The sequence below is a fragment of the Caretta caretta genome, chromosome 1 (genome assembly GCF_965140235.1).
Source record: "Caretta caretta isolate rCarCar2 chromosome 1, rCarCar1.hap1, whole genome shotgun sequence".
Classification (NCBI taxonomy): Eukaryota; Metazoa; Chordata; order Testudines; family Cheloniidae; genus Caretta; species Caretta caretta.
Window position 1 is genome coordinate 259434996 of NC_134206.1, and position 14367 is coordinate 259449362.

The 14367-nt window shown below is 50.7% G+C and overlaps 1 protein-coding gene across 1 annotated transcript; it reads right to left on the reverse strand.

The window, feature by feature from the left end:
- Window positions 1-4066: 4066 nt before the first annotated feature.
- ANKRD54 (ankyrin repeat domain 54) lies at window positions 4067-13892 on the reverse strand. Its single transcript, XM_048833709.2, has 8 exons — window positions 13608-13892; window positions 12145-12192; window positions 9740-9838; window positions 9437-9508; window positions 8417-8464; window positions 8179-8303; window positions 7175-7282; window positions 4067-5851 (listed from the first exon to the last, which is right to left on the reverse strand). The coding sequence occupies exons 1-8, from the start codon at window positions 13858-13860 to the stop codon at window positions 5777-5779; spliced, it is 828 nt and encodes a 275-aa protein (XP_048689666.1). The 5' UTR covers window positions 13861-13892; the 3' UTR covers window positions 4067-5776.
- Between the last annotated feature and the right edge of the window lie 475 nt (window positions 13893-14367).

Sequence of the window (14367 nt, forward strand, 5' to 3'; positions counted from 1 at the left end):
CCACTCAGTGGGAGGGAGACAACAATCTCCGCTCCAATTGATCACAGGAATCATGCTGGTTGTTGCCAGGGACAGTGTGATTGTACAGAAATATGCCTTGCCAGCCCCACCTTGCTATTGTACAAGTGCTCAGTCATTTGAATAAATTTCAGGCCTCAGGACATGTCCAAGGGGGAGCCAGCAGAGTGTCTGGTGGGGGGATGGCATAAATGTCTGCATCTAGTCAAAAAGAACAAGCACACCAAGGAAGAGAGGGACTTGTATTTATTCTGGGAGAAGTTCAAGAGTAACCCAGCCTCTGCAGGGGAAAGGATAGCTGCACTGCCTGCTCCGTCAAGGGCAGGGGAGTCACAAAGGTTTGTGTGGGGTGGATTTTAATGTTCATGAAAGGAAAGTCCAATAGCTACGGACTAGAACCAGGAATAATGCAAGCTTAACTCTGCTACTCTCTGCTGATGCACCTCAGTTCTGTACCACCCTGCGCACATGTGTGCTCGCACACCCACCAGGTTTTTGTATAGCTGTTCCCAACCCTAGTTCTATTTCCTGCTTGGTTCAAATTATTTTAGACCCCGGCAATGTGTACGAGTAGTCCCAATTGCTCTACGCAGTCTGCATGGCTTTGCACTTGGCTACGTTATTACCTGCTGTCGCCTAGCTCTGTCAAGTCCTTGTGGTGGCGTTCCTCTGTCTTCTCTAGCCTGGCCTAACCTAATTAATTTTGTGTCCTCTGCAAATGTTGCCCCCTCCTCACCCTTCACCTCTTTTGGGATCACTGCTGAAAGGTGCTAATGGCTGCCAGCAGGTGGGTACTGGGATCCAAGACCCATTCATAGGCCTCCTTAAGCCAGTGTCAAGCACTCTTTCAACAGAAGCAGCAACAAAGCCCTTTTATGTAGTAAAAACAGCTGGAGGCTTTGGGGCTACAACCTAGGGAACTAGACTGCATGGCAAGTCAGAGCTAAGTGCGTGGCCTGAGGGGTGGCCCTGGTTGCAAACGCAGGGACTAGAATATGGGTTGCAGGCTGCATGTGCTGGAGGCAAAATGCTGGGAGAAGCTGATTTGAGCATGATCCTGAGAGGAAGCAGGAAGACCAGGCTTCTTGGGCACAGAGCCTGTTGGAGGGTTAGATCTGGGGATTTCTGAACAATGAAATTGTCTGTTGTTGTTTGCTTCTACTATGTTCCGGCAAACAGGACTTTGTGTACATATTTTTGTAACCAAGAATATACTTGACTCATAATGAATTTCCCATCCTAACAGAAACAATTCTGCAAGGGCCTGAATACTGGTTAACTGCTTGGGCTGAAAGGGCAACCATATTTAAATACTGAAGCTTTGGGACACCCTATTGTTAACCGTAAGCCACAACGAAAATTGGCCTAAATTCCTAGCCTTTATTTTCCGTCTCTTAACCAGTTCCTGATCCATGATCATGCTTTGTATCTCAGTTGCCTACTTTATTTTTTAATAACCTCCTGTTAGGGACACTTTCAGTTTATTTGGATTTGTCTGAAAGCTTCTATCTGCCCGTTCTCCTTTATCTGCATGCTAATCAAACTCTGGCTCCTCACTGATTCACCAGTGGGCTCAGAGCTGCCAGGGCTGCTCTCCCATGCTGGCCTGGCTCTATGAAGGAAAATGATGCTTGTTCTGCAGGGATCTTTCGGTAGCAAGGAGGATAAAAGATCAGAGGCACATACTGAATGAGCAGACAGAGCTAAATGAAGGGGTAGGGGCAGCTGGAGATGTTTCATGGGGCTTTTTGGCAACAAGAATAATTACTAGGATTTGGAGATCACTAGGAAGCTAGTAAAGGGAGATGGGAGTAATAGAGTTTTCTTTCCTGAAGAGTGAGTTGTCTTGATGCCCTAGAGTTTAATTACTTCAGCAGCTGAAGAGTGAGAGGTATTTCCGCGTGGGTATGTGCCTGCACATGCTGGAGTGTATGTGTTCCATTCATTTGTAATCATACATGGGGAGCAGCTGCTTTGGAGTAAGTCCTTTTGTTCTTTGGCATCTATATAATTTCTCCATACCATACCATACATTATACATACCATAGTATTTATAGGTAGACACGGTCTGGATGTGCTCCAGTGCCTCAGTGCAATGCAGCCACATATTGGCCCTGTACACTGGATGTGCCTTGACAAACCCATCCCTCAAACTGGCTGGCACTATCCATGAGGTCATATGGCTTGTGTCCCATGCACACTGGCATGGCCTTCAGGGCCAAGCCAGTCCCCGAGGCTGGGTGCTGCGTGTTCAGTCAGTGTGGAATTCACTCCTTACTGCAGAATCTGAAAAATGTCTTAGGTCTCATGGTTACAAGGAAAAACTTGAAAATGGGAATGGTATGTAACATGCTGCTGGCCCGAGTGTGCAGCCAGCCTGGTCCGATCGCTCTGAGTGGTGTCAACTGTGCCAATCGTTAATGAGTTAATTCTGAAACCTGCTGATGACAATTTGTGTGAGAACAACATGAAGCTCCATTCAATATCAAAATAAACAGCACAGGGGAGATTGTATTGACTGGATTATTCATGTTAATCTTTAATTCAGTAAAAACCTACATTTGTAAAATGTACCGGGAGCTGCTATTGAAGAGTGCTACAAAAGCCAGGGACCCTGCTGTAGAGCACATGGGGCCTTCCACCAAGGGAAAGCTCTGGGATCCTATTAGATGATGCGTAACAGGCAATGTAGGCAGGACAGCTAAAGGAAATCAGGTACTGCAGACACAGCGAAGCATGATGAAGATACAATTTCTACATTCAGAGCCACCCCTTCTCCTAATTGCTCTAGTTTACTAGAAGAGTGATCTGCTTCCGATGAGGACTGCCAAACTGAGCAGGATGGTAGGTTTGACTGTTTCCAGCCCAGGATTGTGCATGACTGGATGACAGAAATGTGATAAGTGCTGCTCTCAGGCCAGAGGGAAACAGCCCTTTAGAATGTCACAGTGAGCCCTGGTGCCAGCTTGGTCTGTGGGTATGTCTCATCCCATTAGACTGGCAGTAGAAAAGCAGAACTGCAAAGGGCAACTTGTACCATGTGATGGGTCTGCTCGCCATTTAAAAAGGATCTAACCCCCCTAAGGCATTTTATCTGCAACCAAGTGCTCTTACTAACCAGCAGCAGTGGCAATTTTCCCAAAAAACCCATCATCCTTCAGATGACATACAGCTGATGGCCCAGCTAGTGGGTTCTTGAGGGAGAAACATAAAAAGCTGCCCTCTAAGAGAGGCAGACATTAGTGAGTGGTTGCAAGGGCTCAGAGCAGGCAACCACCATCACCCACACCCAGACAACACCCTTTATGACTCCAATCCTGTTTAGGGAGGAGGTGGTGTAGAAGCTCAGCAGCTAACCTCACACAGTGGGGCCATGACACGCTGCGTGCAGCAACTTCTCCTGCTCCTAGTCAAAAGGGCTCTGATCTCAGATGTAAACTGCAACAAAGGCAAACCGCAGTCTGTTCTAGCTTCAATACAAGCATCACCGACAGCAACTCTGGCATTAGACAACCCTAGCTGCTCTTTCCTTAGCTATTTTAATGGTCCCTTCTGTCTCACTTGTGAGATGCTCTTTCCCCTGTAATTTTTAGAATCTAGCCAATGCCAGTCTGAGCCCCAGCCCATGGTCGCATTTTTCATTTGGCAAACTGATGATTTTACCAAGTTTTCTCCCCTCCTGCTGCACACCAATGCTTGCTCTCAGACCAGTCGTGGTCAAACAGCATTGCTTTCCTCTCTGCAGAGTGCATGATAGCTTCTGGCCTGGAGCCCTACAACACACTGTGATTTGTGTAGGATCTATAGCAAATTCATATATTTATGGTTTGGATTCCTTAGCAACGGGACTGAAGATCAGAAGGTGAATCAGCAGCAGGGTCCAGGGGTCTGCAAAGAGGCCAGCATTTGTGCTCAAGGCAACTCGACATTGTTATCTTTAATTTAAGCACTGCTTTTTAAGAGAAGTTATCGAGTCCAGTGTCAGGCCCCAGGCACAGGAGACAGAGGGAGACAGGTGAGTCCTGAGACGAAAGAACTGGTGGAGGACTTCAAAAAAGCTGACAGTATTTTAATGAATGTAAAATGTAGGAGTTCAGATTGTCATCCATCCCCTTTGTGTCTCTTTTAGCCAGCATGTTGGAACAACGTCTTAATAGTCACAGTGACAGCTCAAACAAAATCAGAACACCGAGTCAGTCCCAAACTTCCCTCCCCAGAAGAGCATACATACGGCTCTAAGCTGCATGCATCAGGGTGAAATCCAAGCTTTGGACACATGCGCCTAGTCAGTCTCATCTTAGACAAGGGATGCACCTGTTACTAAACAGTGTCCAATCCTATTGTCCTCCGGGTCTAAAAAACCACCATAGAATGTTCATGATTCAGGGGAAGTACTGGCTGCTTTTGAGAATCAGTACCTTAAACAGAATCCACCCAGCTCTTATTAATGACCACACCCCAATTGACGGCAAAGAACATCTGTTCTGTGGCAACTCCCTGCATCCTTTCCATGCTCCACATTTCAGGCCTCTTGTGGGCATCACAGTTCATCCAGCACATTGAATTTATTTAAAATCCCTTCCCCTCAAATTAATTTAGCGCCGGTAAAACGTGGCCGATTGATAGGCCTTCAGATGGGCATCTATTTTAGCCCCAGGATTAGTGATGCCACATGGGCAGCAACAACGTAAATTTGCCCCCACCCTAGCAACATGGCTCAGGTCTAAGTTACGTGTCAGCCATGTTGAGGCGGAAAGATGAGCTGTTCTAATGGCTCAAATCAAGGCCTGATCTCCTGGCTGAGACTGCTGAAAAAAAGGGAAGACTGAAGTTAGCCACGGGGCTGTCTTGTGGGACATAGATATCCGTCCCCCTAGAACTGGCCTAGGAGTGGGTGAGTGTCACCCAACTCTGTAACTGGGCAGCCATAATCTGGTAACAACTTTATCTATATATTTTTAACAAACCCATTGCTGTGGTCTCTGAGCACAAAGTTTTAGTGATTCCTTGAGGTGGGATCACATTGGAAGCAGCAACCTGGCGGTGAAAAGCTTTGTATCCCAATCCCACAGACAGGCTCTTTCCCTTTTGACAGCAGGCTCCCTGTGGGAGTTGAGGATGAAGGCCCAGGCTCTGATGATGATGATTTTTTTCCTCGTTCCACCTACTCCAACCAATGCTCCGTGAGCTCTGCTGAATTTCCATCTTCATTTCCTGTGAGTGCAGGAAGTCAGAGTCTTCCACCATCTGAACAAGCCTACTCATCCTGTGCAACTAGATACTGTGACCATGTCCAATGGCGCCTAGTAAAGGCAGATCTGTACACAAAAGCATGTCGGAGAGCTGTCATTGCCCGAGTGCACCTGGGTGTGGCTGGTGACCAGGGGCACACTGATGAGTGCCAACCACTCTGAGCTTGGGATGCTTTGAGGAAGGCTGAGTGTTCAAAAGAGGGACATGCCACACAAGGCCAGCACATTTGTTAAACCATCCGATCTAGAGCAGGATGATAAGGAAGAGGGGCCCTTTACTCGAAAAGTCAGCTCCAGCATTCAATTGTCCTCCTAGGTGCCTCAGAAGGAGGTGCCGATGGCAGCACCGGAGGGGATAGTCTGAGAGTTGAGTGCTACGCTGGGGACGGTCCAGCAGAAACAGGGTATCTGGCAGTGGCAGCAATGTTTATAATCTAGGCGATGCGCTCCAGCTGTCCCTCCCCTGGGGCCTCTCCTGTTCACCAGGGGAATGATCTGAAAGCCCGTTACCTCTTCTCTATCTTCTGCATCTGTAGACTGAGTGAGGTGAAGCTGGCCAGGAGGTCAGTGACCTCATCCACCTGCCATAGAAACAATGCAGTTTGTTATCGCGAGACAAGCAGGGGCTGCAAGGGAAGGAAGACTGAGCGTAATGCGGGATGTATCCAGTGATGAGCTGCCAAAATCTTAACAACCGGTTCCCTATAAAAAAGTTCTGATTTAAGGGATGTGCCAAGAGGTGGAGGGGGTGTAGTGGCAGGGAAGAGATTGCACAGAGGCAAAAGGGGCTCTTGCAGGGAGTGCAGTGGCAGGGAGGGAGTGGCACAAGGGAGAAGTGGGCAGGAGGGGGTTGTTGCAAAGGGCTGGCAGGCGGGGGTGTGTATGTGCCCAGGGCTGTTGCAGGGGCGTGAAGGTGGCAGGGAGGGGTTTGCACAAGGGAGGAGTGGGCAGGAGGGAGCTCCGGAGGTTGATGCAGGGGTGAAGGTGACCGTGGCTGGCTGGGAGTGGGGGTTGCCGGGTGGAGGTTGCCCAGAGGCAAAAGTGGCAGGACAGGGTGGGTTGTTGGGGTGGAGGGTGCACAGGGGAGAAGGTAACTGGTTGGTGGGTGTTGGAGGGGGTGGCACTGGCTGGGGGAGGGGTGCCCGGCTTGCTCCCACATACACCATTCCCAAGGCCAGGGACTGGACCTGCCCACCCCCTGGCTCTCCGCAGGCCCATGCGGCTCCCTGCAGCCCGGCTAGGTATCTCGCAGGCGGCGTAAACACCCAGCTTCTCCGCCTGAAGAGCGGAGCGCAGCTGTCCCTTCTTCCCCATGCCGTGGGCCAAGCTGTGCTCCCCACTGCCCCTGGGGCTCTCAGCAGCAGCGGCAGCTGAGGCTCTGCGAGAGGGGGGAAGGCGGGGGAGGGGCCGGGAGCTCGGGGAGCCGTAACAATTTTTAACAACCGGTTCTAAAACTGGTTCAAAATTTAACAACCGGTTCGCGCGAACTGGCTCCAGCTCACCACTGGATGTACCTCATCCTTGCCTGGAAGGGCCCACGTGTGTAGATGAGTGGGGAAATGAAATCTTCTCAGCCCATCGGGTCTTTGACGTCTCTGCTGAGTCTGCCGTTAAGGGTACCCTGGGCAGTGGCAATGCTTTTCGTGTTATGAATATCTACCCTCCAGAATACAGACATTCTTCTCACTACCCACTCCCACCAAATGAGTTACTACAAAACCTAGCTACCGTGAATCTTTCCATCATTACATGTGGGCTCGAATACGAACCAGTGACATGGAGGGGAATGTGTCTGTATCCTGGTCCCAGTCTTGGATGTTAGCCTACTGAAGCTGTCTGTTCTCTCTTGGATGTACGTGTGAAGCCAGCAACGCAGCATGGGAGTCACTCTGGCTGCCTCTCACCTGCTCCTTTGTACTGGTCATCTGTAACCTGGAGCAGAGATCATCCAACTGCTCCCGCTGCTCCCGCTGCCCAAGGCGCTCCAGGTATTCCCGCAACATCTGGATAATCTGAAAGGAGCAGGACAGCTGTAAGCAGGGCAGGGTACTGGTGGTGCAAGGACAAAGGGGCAACCGCAGCAGGCAGGCTATTAACAGCACTGCCACAAGCATGGTGCCACTCCTGAGGTCTGGGGTAGGCACCCACACGGGGGATCAGAGCCAGGCTTCAAAGCAACTGGACAGGGCTATGTGTAGAGGCGCAGTCCAGGGCGTCTCCAGAAGGAAGGCCACATATGAATCAGATGCTGAGTTTTTTCAGATGGGCTGGTCATTCCATCGATTCCTATCCATGGCTATTAGAACACAGTGGTGAGACCAAAGGACCAAAGTCCTCAAAGGGCCAGCCTCACATCCAGTGGTTCCCTGGGTAAAAAATTCTTGTTGCTTTCTCCCCCTCAGGTCTGCGTTACCAAAATCTCCCTTTCCTCTCCTCTGTTTCCTGACTTGTGAAACTGGACAGGTGGGGTTCAGGGCCTTCCAACCAGTGCTCCAGGAAAGTGCACAGCTGTTCCTATTAGTCAACTAGCCTTGCCTAATGCTTGCACTGGGAGAACATAAGGGGATTTCTAAGGGGTCCCTCCTATAGCCAGACATCTCCATTTCGTAGTTCTCACTAGCTGCCATTCAGTGCTTTCTAGGGCCCACAAGCCCTGGAGAGATCCTGCAACAATTCCAAGTGGTGTTTAGGGAGATACTCTCCAGAGGCAGAGAGAGGTGGGATGTCAGAGCTTGGGAGGAAGGTGGTCAGGAGTCCTGGAATTGCCAGCATGCTGGAGCAGCTGAGGTACTCAAATGAGGCACTTAAAGCAGTTACAAAACCCCATGTGTCCTTCAGAGTGCACCGAAGAAAGGCAGTGCTTGGAGAGCAGATGCACACAGTATCAGAGAGCATGAATGTTTCTCACCTGCTTCACTTCAAGGCGCACGGCCTCCAGGCTCTGAGAGAGCCCTTCCTGCAGGATGTTCAGCTTGGACTTGGCGAGGTGCAGAGGAGTCCTCCCAGCTCGATCCAAGGCATCGACTCTGGCTCCTGAAAGGTGCACATGCATGGGGGAGAGAGAGGTTGATTAAAAGCAGCGGTGGCCCTGGGGGAAGGTCAAAGAGATGGTGGTAGCATTATAATTTGTAAAGAGGAAGTGTTACCTCCGCGCAGCAGCAGCGTGATGACAGGAACATGGTTCGTGCAGGCAGCTGGGAAGGGAAAACATGAGACGCACAACTCAGAGTAGAGCTACAGTCCAGGGAAGGGGATCCTGCTCACGTGCTAAGCCCCCTGGGCACCACAGCACAGGCAACCAGATCCCTAGGGGGTTCTTTATTAGAGGGTAGGGCAGCACTCCCCTTTGAAGCCTGCTCAATGATCAGCGGTTACAGCAGGGGTGGGAAAACTTTTTGGCCTGAAGGCCGTATCGGGTTTCAGAAATTGTATGGAGGGCCAGTTAGAGGAGGCTGTGCCTCCCCAAACAGCCAGGCGTGGCCCAGCCCCTGCCCCCTATCCGCCCCCGGAACCCCCACCCATGAGTGCCCCCCGCTGCCCCATCCAACCCCTCCTTCCTGACTGACCCCCCGGGACCGCTGCCCCCATTCAACCCCCCCGTTCCCCATCCTCTGACCGCCCCGACCCCTATCCACCCCCCAAACTTCGCTGCCCTCTATCCAACGCCCCCTTCTCCCTGCCCCCTTACCGTGATGTCTGGAGCACTGGTGGCTGGCAGTGCTATAGCTGTGCCGCCCGGCCAGAGCCAGCCACAGCGGCGCAGTGAGCTGAGGCTGTGGGGAAGGGGGGACAGTAGGGGAGGGGCCGGCGGCTAGCCTTCTGGGCCAGGAGCTGGGCAGGAGGGGCCCGTGGGCCGGATGCGGCCCACGGGCCGTAGTTTGCCCACCTCTGGGTTACAGCCCCTGCCAGAAAGCTGGATAGTCTCTGAAACAGGCCTCTTGTTTCTCAGGGCCAGCAGGAGGAAAGAGATGTACTTCCCTCAGCTCTGACCCTCAAGCTGCCTTCAATTAAAGAACAAATCTGATGGAACCCAAAGAGTCCAGGACAGGGGTTGACTGCCACAATACAGAGGAAGAAAGAAAGGAAGGAAACTAATGGGGATCGTCACAACTCTGGGAACAAAGATCATGTTACAGAAGCCCTGATTTCAAGCTCCTGGCACTTACCCAAGTGTAATGCAGTGTTCCCCAGTCCATCTCTCTGGTTCGGGTCTGCCCCATGGTCCAAAAGCAACTGCACTAGAAACAATTAAATGGACCCATTTCAGTCTCTTCCCTTTGCCCAGCAGGTCTAAGAGGGAAGAGCCAGCCTTGGCCACACTGAATGGTATAGGGGATCTTGAGAGGCAGCACATGTGCATGCCAGGGATTGCAGGGGAAATGCTGCTTTTAGCAAGGTGCACAATTAAAGAAACACAAACACCCCTCCCACAAGGAAATTGTATCATGAAATAATCCCCTCCCACTCACCGATGCGATCATTGCCATTGCAGGAGGCAAAGTGCAGGGCCGTACGGCCTTTGTCATCTGCAGCACAGGGGTCAACCCCATCTTCTAAGAGTTGCTGCACTGACATCACAGAGAAAGAGAGAAGGAGAGACCGTGTTAATTGGGAGGGAAAGCTGATCAGTAGAGCAGCTATGAGAGAGAGACAACCAGATGAGTGCTAGAGCCCAAATATGGGAATGAGAGAGACTGATGATGGAAAGGGATCCCCTTGTCCCACTTTACTTGTTCCTCTCTACTCCCATCCATCCAGCTACCTCTTCAACCCCAATGAAAGGGAGACCCTGGTGCAACTTGGACTGCCTCCATTCCTCAGCAGAGAAGGAAATATTTCTTTATGTGGAGAATGAGTAACAAGTACAACTCACAGTCATGGGATATTATTGGTGCAAACAGAATTCATAGATTCCAAGGCCCAAAGGGACTACTGTAGTCATCTAGTCTGACCTCCTGTATAACACAGGCTGTAGAGCTTATCTTTTTTTAAAAAATCCATCCTTGATTTAAAAATGGTCATGATGGAGAATCCACCATGACCGTTGGTAAATTGTTCCAGTGGTTAATTACCCTCACTGTTAAATACAGACATCTTATTTCCAGTCTGAATTTGTCTAGCTTCCACCCACTGGATTACGTTATGCCTCTATGTGCTAGAGCCCATTATCAAACATTTGTTCCACATGTAGATACTTATGGACTGTAATCAAATCATTGCTTAACCTTCTCTTTGTTAAACGCTCAATTTTGAGCTCTTTGAATCTATCACTGTAAAGCAACTTTTCTAATCCCTTAAGCATTCTTGTGGCTCTTCTTCAACAAGGTCAGTGACCATTGTATGACTGAGAGTAGCAGTGACATGAGCAAGGTTAAGATTACAAGAGTTATCAATTCTCATTCTTTGGGGGTATAAATTAATCCCCAGCTCAGCTCAGAAAGAAGCTCCCCCCATGGTTATTCAATTAGGGGACTTTAAGTCTTGCTCTGAAACATTCATTACTGGCCAGTGTTGGAGGCAGGACACGGGAATGATTCAGCTGTTGGTCTGTTCTGGTATGGCAGTTCTGATATTACCTTCCTCCTGGGTTCTAGGGTTGGAACCATTATTACAACTGGGCTTCCTTCCCCTGCCCCTCCTGGATTATTTCTAAACGTGGTGGGGGAAAATGGAAGTAACACCTGAAAAGATGACTGTGCCCTTAGGATAGGTGCAATTCTGCTATTTTAGCCAGGGGATAAGGAGAAAGACTGACAGGCCAACTACAGGAAACATTAATGTAAAGTCCAACCTAATCATCTCCCAAAACCAGGAGGAAACAATTTAACCTTTCCCATTCTGACAATGTTTTGAGATGAGTGAAGATTCGGTGTGATGACAGAAATGGTCAAAGATTATTTCCACGCTGATGAGTCACTGATTCAATGGCAATCACTTCACTGGCATGACAAGCTATAAAACACTGCAAGATTTAATACACAAGGGACCTGCATATAAATTTAGAACATGTTTTGCAACTATAATATAGTGGGACACATGGGTTTTAATACAAAAGGGTCATGCTGTACAAGTCACTTCTGACCCAGTACCTCAAGCCGAGACATGTTCTATAGCGCTCTGCATCAATAGATTTCAAAACCCTTCACAAAAACGAGCAAGTGTCATCTCCCTGCCTTACAGATGGGAAAAGGGGTACAGAAAAGCTCAGTGACTTGCCTAAGTCATAGAGTGAGTCAATACTCAATATTGTTTCTTTGTTCTCCCCATCTGTCTGTATCCACGGGTTGTGTCTTGTCTTATACTTAGATTGTAAACTCTTTTTGGGCAGGGATCATCTTTTTGTTCTGTGTACAGCACCTAGCACAATGGGGTCCTGGTTTGTGACTGGGATGCCTAGGTGATATGGTCATACAAATAACAGTAGCAGAGGCAGGAATAGAATCTGCACTGCCCGAGTCTTGTTCTCCTATCTGGTGTGCCATGCTGGCTGACAACAGACTGGGGCTGTTTGTGCAACAGTCACTTGTCTTTCTTTCAAAAAGAGTGTTGCTCTCCTGCTACTCTGCAGCAGGACATGTTACTATTGTTGATACCTGGGCTGAAGTCTCTGTCACATATGTAATAAAAATGCAATGCCAGTCTGTCTTAAGGCACTCTGCAACAACTAACGCTATGAAGTGGAGAGGGCAGAAATGCTAGATTGAACTTTACACCCAGCCCAGTCCTAGCAGAACAAAACTATTTTTGCATGTGCAATGTCCGAATGGTTGGTTCTACAAACCACCTGCATTTCCCTTTCCTCCCCTACAATGCCAATTGCAAAACTGCCCTTCCAGGGAAAGGTTCTGAGTAGACCTGGCTGGTGCAGGCTCACCTGTTTCTAAGTCGTTAGCATTGGCGGATTCTCTCAATCTTTTCAGAGCTGCGGAAAAGAGAACGGGTTACTGCAAAGAGCATAGAGAACAGGGGTAGTTCCATTATTAGAATCCTCCCTTCAGGACAAGTCCCAAATTCAGGAGCTAAACAACACTGGAAGGATTGGCTTGTCCCTAGAGGAAGGGATATATGAGATCAAAGCCCCAGGAAGCAGGAGGCTTCATACTTTTCTTCCAAAGGTGGTCGTTAGGCCTTTCCTGCCAGACAGCACTTCCCAAGGAAGCCTCTTTATGTAGTGTAACACTGACAGACCTTGGTCCTTGGGATCAAACCTGAGACCTCTGGAGCTAGATGCATGAGCCTCTACTGCATGAGCTAAAAGCCATATGGCTGTTAGCAAAGGCTGTAGAACAGACTCATTAACCTCTCTCTCTCTAAGTGATCTCGGGACCACTAGATGGGACAGAACACCACACCCAGGAGGTGTGTGGGTTACAGCAGCTCAAATTTGAAAGTGAATGAGAACCTTTTCCCAACTCCCCTATGCAGTTAATCTTAGATTCAGCCATCTCCTCTCTACTCCACCAACAAAGGGTGTATGTATTCTAATAAAACATCTTTATTGGCATGGTAGATTATACAAGGGCTTCCACCTAGACTCGGAGAACTTGGCTATGTGTCTGTACCTGGTTACCCATCACATGTCCCATTGCCAGCACTGACTCAGCGTCAGGTTGCTGCGCAATGTCATGCTATTCCTACCATCTTTTTTTCTTCCCAAAGCATTTCAGAGTGTTTCTTCCTTATGTATTAATGGACAATATTGTGCTCCTTTGTAGCAGCAGAGTGGGAAATGGCTCTTGATGGGGTTTGACTGGCAGCTACTGCGTGACCTGTATTTCTTTTGGTGGTTCCCATCTTGTGCACCAGAATATGTCTTTGCGCTTGCAAAGGGCACACTGTAAACGAAATGTACGCCAGCACGTCTGTCAGAGCCTGCAGCCAGCTTGACTCAACAGTTTGGCAGAGTCTTAGTTCTGAAGCCTAGTGATATGGCTTATGTGATGACTTATGCTAGCCATTTCATTGCTAATCAATTGTTTAGAGCTGCTCGATGTACTGTGAAGGACTCTCATTAGAACGTATGAGAGGACAAAGCCGGGGCCTGACCGGGGGAAGAGCACCACCATTTATTGTTTTCCAATCAGACGTCTGGGCTTCAGGGGGCCAGGGCAGGGGCCCAGGCTAGAGCAGAGTCCTACATTGCATTTCCTCCTCCCCTGCACCAGCTAGACCCGGCAAGTCCCCTCCAACCGAGGGGAAGAGGTCACGGAGTGGGGGCCCCCGCTTCTCCCCCTGGCCCGGGAGGAGAAGGCAGGGGGCCCTCTCCTGGCGCTCGAGCCTCATGCCCCTCCCCTACGGGGATTGTGCCCGTCTCCCCGCCCCGCGCTCGCCCCTCACCGTGGATCTCTTTGCCCGTGGGCCCCAGGGCGCGGTGCAGCCGGGCGGCCCGGCGCTGGCGGCGGGCGGGGATCTTGCCCGCCGGCGGGTCGCGCTGCCACAGGACGTGCAGGTAGCCGAGCGAGGCGGGGCCCGGGGCCTCCGGGGGGCCTCGCAGCGCGGCCCCGAACTCCGCCAGCGCGAACCCGCCCCCCGGGGGCCCCGGCTCCTCGTCCGAGGCCGCCGCGGCCGCCCCAGCCCCAGCGACGTCCATCCCCGCCGCCCCCGCGCGGCCTTCCGAGGGCCGGGCCCAGGCGCGCGGACAGAGGGCGGGGAGAACCTAGTAACTATAGTAACGAGGGCGGGGACTCAGAGGCGTGACTGCCTTCCCCAATCACAGAATCCGGCACCACGCAGCCAATCGGGAACGGGGGCGGACGGGAGGAAGCCCCGGGGAAGGAAATGAATGACAGGCCAGTGCTTCATCCGACTCTCCAGGCAGCAGCCAATGAGACAAAGCCTGAGGATGACAGATCGGTATTTCACCCAATGAAAGATCTAGGCCATCCGACCCTCCGCAGGCAATCCGAGAAGGGGCGCTGCCAGAGGAGTAAATAAGGCTTTATTTGGGTTTGGAAAGAGCAATGGGGATGGGGGAGGGGCAACTCCCCAAGCACTTCCCCCCCCCCCTCCACGCGCCCGCTCCCCTCAACCTGCCTCGTCACCCCCAGCAACGCCCCCGGCCGCCCCGTCAGACCCACCCGCCCGGCTCTGGCTGGAC

What these genes read in the sequence shown, in the direction of transcription:
- ANKRD54 (XM_048833709.2), bottom strand. Translation starts at nt 13,860, where the DNA reads ATGGACGTCGCTGGGGCTGGGGCGGCCGCGGCGGCCTCGGACGAGGAG. An exon ending in CACGGGCAAAGAGATCCACG is followed by an intron (nt 12,193 to 13,607) that starts GTGAGGGGCGAG and finishes TCTTTTCCGCAG; the next exon opens with CTCTGAAAAGATTGAGAGAA. An exon ending in TGCTAACGACTTAGAAACAG is followed by an intron (nt 9,839 to 12,144) that starts GTGAGCCTGCAC and finishes CTGTGATGTCAG; the next exon opens with TGCAGCAACTCTTAGAAGAT.